Below are 6032 nucleotides of genomic sequence, written 5' to 3' on the forward strand. Positions count from 1 at the left end.
TCACAGAATTTTTTTGGAAGGGAGGCTATCCCATCTCAGGACCAAGGGAATATCAAAGCCTATTTGAAAACTTGTAGAGGGAATCTTAGCCTTATTTATTTATTTATATTTATTTACAGATTAGTCATCAATAGGAATTGACGGATCAAGGATTGTTACCCCAAGGGATCTTAGTGTAAAAGTTCTGATTTTTTTTAAAGATGAAAATAACACTAAAAGATAATTTTCTATTACTTTCCTCTTATCGTTCCATAATTCTACACATGAATTATTCAAACCAAACAGTCAACCATTTTTTGTTATAAAAAGAAACGAATTTTATTAAGACAAATGAATAAACAGAGAGATGACATGAAGTCCATCACACAATTAATCATAAACCCCAAATTCCAATAAATCAAATAATTATATATGGTCATCCAATCCAATAAATCATCCACACACAAAATCATCAATATTCGTCCATTCCAATAAATCATTATCCAATAAAAATATTAGGCATACAGAGGTTTAAGTAAACCAATAACAATAAATTTATAAAGATAGAGAGGGAAGAGAATCAAATTTTCAGGCATGTTGAGGTTTTTTTTTTTTTTGGGGGGGGGGTGAAGATTTAGTTGGGAACTTAGGGTAGAGAATAATATAATTTGGAGATTTTAGGGGTCCATTTGAGTGTTTGAGTTGAATGGAACAGAGATATGGTATTTTAGTACATTTATTCAAGTATTTTTTATGTTTTTCATAAATCTTTGTCTCATGAAAGCCCACTCTCCACTCCAGAGAGTGGACAAGACAACCACATGAAATGGGAAATATGAAGGGTTGTTAGGAAGAGGTGTATATTAAACGTTGACCAATATTTTCTAGATGAATAATGCTACTCTTATCACATTTGTATACTACATCCTTATACCTTTTTATGTGGTAGCTGAGGTAGATAACTACATCAATTAAAATTATTTAATATTTTCTTTTCTTTTATAATTTATTCCAATATTTATTTTTCTAATTGTCTTAATTAAAACACACTTCATTGATTTAATTTATGTGGCATATAATATGAACATGCCACATCATGTGGTATAGAAATGTAGGATAAAAATGTGATAAGTATAGCATTACTTTTTCCAGATTTGGTAAAGTTGTATGATCGAAAGCAATGGGATGGTGGTATTAGGTGGGTTTGGACTTTTGGGGGAGTTGTTGGGCTGTGCCATTTTAATGAAAATTCCTTGGTCAAAATGACATTGTTTTGCCCAGGATGTTTAAAAAAAAACAAAACAGCAGCACTTCTTCTTCCTTATGTAGCTCCAAGGGATCTTTAAGCTATTTCCATGGCTTCCAAGAGGTTGTGCGACCCCACTGACTCCACTATGGCTCCGCCACTGGTAGCAGGACTCGAAACTAGGCCTGGATAGCGAAGAGAATAATCCTTACTAACTCAATCAACCCTCATTGGCAATTCTTCTTCCTCTTTGGCATCATCTTCCGTCATTTATTTAATTATGACAATTTTACTAATTCTGCCATTTTAGGAATCTCATTACCTACTCTAATTAATAATTCACTTTACTTTAGCTCTACCAAATTAAGTGACCACTTCATATTTTTCATACGTTATAGTTAGCCCTTTGCTAGTTATCGTCGTTGTAAAGCTAAGCCAGTATTGAGCTCATGACCACAACCCTTCAGAAACACGATTCATATCATATAGCTAGCTAGCTAATACACGTCTCCTCTTTCTATTTAGTCTCTCACAAACAATTATATATTATATTGCCTCATCACTCACTACCGCAGAATGCAGATGAAGCATTACATGCATAGTAGGTCCAGGGACATCAGCACAACTTTTCTTGGACCTCCTTTCAAATTTTCATCCCATTATTAGATGCTGGCCCTCTAACAAAGCAGCCCTAAGCTCGACGGCCCAAAACTGGTGGGCCTACTAAGAGCCCATGGGCCATGCCCTACTTCTAAGGGCCGAACAAGTATTTGCTTTGCACATTTCCATCCCCATGCATCACCGAATTAGGACTATATTTTCAAACACGATAGGTTGATTACATAACAAATCACATCACTCTTTTATGATGGATTTCATACATTTGTTATACTTATACTACAATCAATCTCAATACTAAAATATCAGTTCCTACAAGTAGTTCCTTCGTCTCTCACTTTTGCTGCCACTTTATGGAAAACCAATGCAAATGGAGCTGCAACATTTGTGTTTATGCCAGAGTTTGTAGTCCCCCCTTGGCCTCAGAATCTCATTTTCCAGTGTGTGAGGCTAACAAGACATTACAGGCAGATTCATTGCCTTGCCCCTCCTCAATGTTGGTTTAAGCTTACAATTCATGGTAGTTGCAGAGGCGAGCCTGGCCACATTGGAGCAGGTGGAGTTTTGCGCAATGAAAAATTTCAAAGGCTCCTCTCTGAACCTTGGCATTGGATCTGTTCTTGGGGCAGACAGAGCTATGAAGCTACGCTGATGCCTATGTTTGACTCGGAATGATGTAGACAGATTGAAGTTGAATGTGACTCTAGTGTTGCTGTCTTCATGGTTATTCGATCCCATAGAGATCAATCATCCCCTCTTCAACCTTGTCAAAATTGCAAAATGAAGTTAGCTTGTGTTGTGAATGCGGTTGTGTGCCTTGAACAAGCCCTGTTTGAGGTAAAACTGATCTTTCAACTTCCGCCTTTTGTGTTTTTCCTCCAGGACATCTCTACCAATAGTCCCCACAAGAACAACGGCCATTACTAAAATGGTGGAAGGACTTCGCGTCACTCAAAAATATATCACACCCAAAAGCCACAGATATATACTTCGCTATCCTATGGCAGTCTCCACACATTCTCAGGTTTTTCATAATCCTAATACTTTGGGGTACACTTGGAGAGCCACTCAGGGCAAAAGCAAATGCAAGCTTTTCACTATGGATCCAGCCAATTTCCTCCTCTTCTTCCTCAACACATAGCTCATTACAAAAAGCAGGTGTCTTTGCCTTTTCTTCTATGTTTTGTAACCACAAATTTAGAAAGATTGAGCATAATTTCAATCTGTCACCTGAAATAAATGTATGCAGTGAGTTCTTGACTTCAATCCAGCACTGACCAAGAAATTTCTTTTTTGGATAATCTCTTCCAAACTTTCTCAATTTTGATATATCCTCAGACTTCCCACAGAAAGCATATGCCTGTAACATTAACTGTTGAATCAAAACATTCCCTGGTTCCGAGACAAGTAAATGCTCCCCTGCACGAACTGCCAAGGCAAGGTTCCCATGAATCCTACATGCTGTAAATAAGGCACCCCAAACAGAGGAGTCTGGTTCTATGGGCATACCTTCAATAAACTCCATTGCTTCTTGAAGCCTACCAGAACGACCATATAGATCTACCATAGCTGAATAATGTTCTAGACCTGGTATAATTTGATAGTCTTCAGTGATGCTGTGGAACGCTTGTGTTCCCTCATCTACCTTTCCAGCCAGACTGTATGCATGTATGATATTTGCAAAGGTACCTCTATTTGGTTTAAACTCCGACTTCTTCATCTGATCAAAAAGATCAAGTGCAACATCTGAACGACCATGTAAGACATAACCAGAAATTGCTGAGTTCCAGGTGATGGTATCTTTGGACGACATTGTATCAAATATGATTCTTGAATATGCTATGTTTCCTGATTTGGCATAAGTGTCGATCAGGGAATTTGCAACAGGGATTTCAGACTCCAAATTTCTACGCAATACACTACCATGAATCTCTTTCACCTTTTTCATGGCAACTAAATTCGCACAAGATGGTAGGACACTCAATATAGTAACTGAATTGGGATTAACACAGTAGGCCTGCATCTGCCTGAACACCCCAAATGCCTTGTTTTTTTCCCCGAGTTGCAGGTAGCCAGAGACAAGAGAGTTCCATGATGCTGTATTTCGTTTAATTTTCCCATCTTTTTCCATCCTTTGGAAGAGGTCCATTGCTTGATCAGCATCTCCATTCTGCATGTATCCTGTGATCATCACATTCCAGGTCACGGCATTGGGATGTACATCTGATTCCTGCATCTTCGTGAACAGTTCATACGCCTTACCACAATACTTGGCTTGGCAATATCCTCCTATCATTGAGTTCCAAGTGTAAACATCTTTCTCTGGGATCATACTGAAGACCTTCTGAGCAGCTTCCACTTCCCCACACTTTGAAAACATGTCAATGAGTGAATTTCCAACCAGTACGTCATCAATGAAACCAATCTTTATAGCAAGAGAATAGATTTCCAACCCTTGGTTCAGTGATTTTAAAGATGTGCATGCTGAGATTGCACTAGTAATTGTAATCCCGTTTGGTTGTACCCCTGCCAAAAGCATCTTCTTAAAAAAATCCAGTGACTGGTGTTTCCTGTTGTTTTGAGCAAACCCTGAAATCATAGAAGTCCAAGTATATACATCAGGAGTTATCCCACAGCTCTCCATCCTCCTCATCAGTTCCATCGCAACATTGCAATGCCGTAACTGGTTATGACTAGCAATTAACGTATTCCACGTTACCAAACCCGGTTCAATCCCTTCTTTGCTCATCGCATCAAACAGTCTACGAGCTTCTTCACTCTCACCTTTGTGGCAATAACCAGATATAATTGCATTCCAACTCACCCCATCCCTCTCATCCATGTTGTCAAAAAACCTCCTTGCCCACTCCAAATTTCCACACTTTGCGTACACGGCTAATATTGAATTGTTCACATGAATACAACTAGTCAAATTACACCGAACCGCAATGGAATGTATCAATTTCGCGGCCTCGACATTGGAACAATTCCCACAAGCCTGCAATATCTTAGGGAACAAAAAGTAATCCGGCAAAACTCCATCTTTCATCATCGAGAAAAAATGCTCCACAACCTCTTTCCACCTTTGGTCTCTAAGACAGGCACCAATCATGGCTGACCAAGTGTACAAATTTCGTTCACGCATTGCGTGAAACACCTTACGAGCATCATCCAAAAACCCACATTTGGCATACATGCTCACCAACTTAGTCTCAACAAATGGGTTTATTTCCTCAACTAAATCAATATGCTCATGGAGCTTCCGACCCAGCTGAATGGAATTGGTGTCAATACAAGCTTGAAGTAAATTCATATAAGTAGTGGGTGGTACCTTGGACCCTTTTTGGGCAATAGAGTCAAGAACCGTGATGGCCTCGCTGAACTGGCCATTCTTGCAGAGATAGTTTAAATGAGTGTCTGTGAATTTTGGGAGAGTTTTCCTGGAGAAAGAGATTATGGGTTTGGCGTGTCTTAGTGAGAATTCAGATGGGTTGCCAAGTTTGGAGGGTAGAATAGGGGTGGGAGGGCTTGATTTGCATGGGATTGTGAAATTCTCCATTGTTGAAAGTTGAAACTTTTAAGAGATTTTCTGTTTTTTTATATTTTTTATAATGGGGTGCTCTTTTCAGTTCATGTCCTGGCCTGGAGGGCGAGATAAAGCAAAGATTGAAGATTGCACGGTTGTGTCCATGGAGAGTGGAACCCAAATTGCAACGGATAGAGGGAAGGATTGATTCGCTCCGGCCAGTAATATCTCGCCACGTTAAAGCAAGGGAGGGCATTAGTCAAAAAGTTGACGGCCAGGTTGTCATTACAAGTGGACGGCTTACATATGTATTAAACGACGTAGTAGTGTACAAAAAAGCCTAAAACTAATACAGAAATTGCTAAACTGGAATTTCATAGTAAGAAAAGAACACTCGGGAGAAATAGAAATTGTACGACAAAAGGTTGTCATTTAATTTTTGCTGTGTGAGCTCCAATTATGGCGCTGAGACATAATTTTGCCAGCTCTAATTTTGAGTTTCAGTGTTTATGGTTTATGGCAGTATCATGAACCAACTTTGGACGAAATGCTGGAGGCCCATGTAAGAAGGTTTATTACATTAAACCTACTAAAGTGATCTTCTAATCAAATTAGGATTACAAAGACTTATTGTTTATTAGGAACTCAAAACCTATCTCGATT

General features: G+C 38.9%; 1 protein-coding gene across 2 annotated transcripts; it reads right to left on the reverse strand.

Moving 5' to 3' along the window:
• Positions 1 to 2042: 2042 nt before the first annotated feature.
• LOC103321321 (Pentatricopeptide repeat (PPR-like) superfamily protein) lies at positions 2043 to 5561 on the reverse strand. Of its 2 annotated transcripts, XM_089047199.1 has the most exons (2): positions 3353 to 5561; positions 2043 to 3271 (listed from the first exon to the last, which is right to left on the reverse strand). In XM_089047199.1, exons 1-2 carry the CDS (start codon positions 5400 to 5402, stop codon positions 2733 to 2735), a joined length of 2589 nt encoding a protein of 862 aa, XP_088903325.1. In that variant the 5' UTR covers positions 5403 to 5561; the 3' UTR covers positions 2043 to 2732. The 2 variants fall into 2 exon arrangements, with proteins under 2 accessions (XP_088903325.1, XP_008221342.2); XM_008223120.3 differs by having other exon boundaries at positions 2043 to 5560.
• Positions 5562 to 6032: the final 471 nt, after the last annotated feature.

Source organism: Prunus mume, linkage group LG2, assembly GCF_029339155.1.
Source record: "Prunus mume cultivar Tortuosa linkage group LG2, ASM2933915v1, whole genome shotgun sequence".
Lineage (NCBI taxonomy): Eukaryota > Viridiplantae > Streptophyta > Magnoliopsida > Rosales > Rosaceae > Prunus > Prunus mume.

Excerpts from the sequence above, each read along its gene's own strand:
- LOC103321321 (XM_008223120.3), bottom strand. The coding sequence starts at position 5,402 with ATGGAGAATTTCACAATCCCATGCAAATCAAGCCCTCCCACCCCTATT.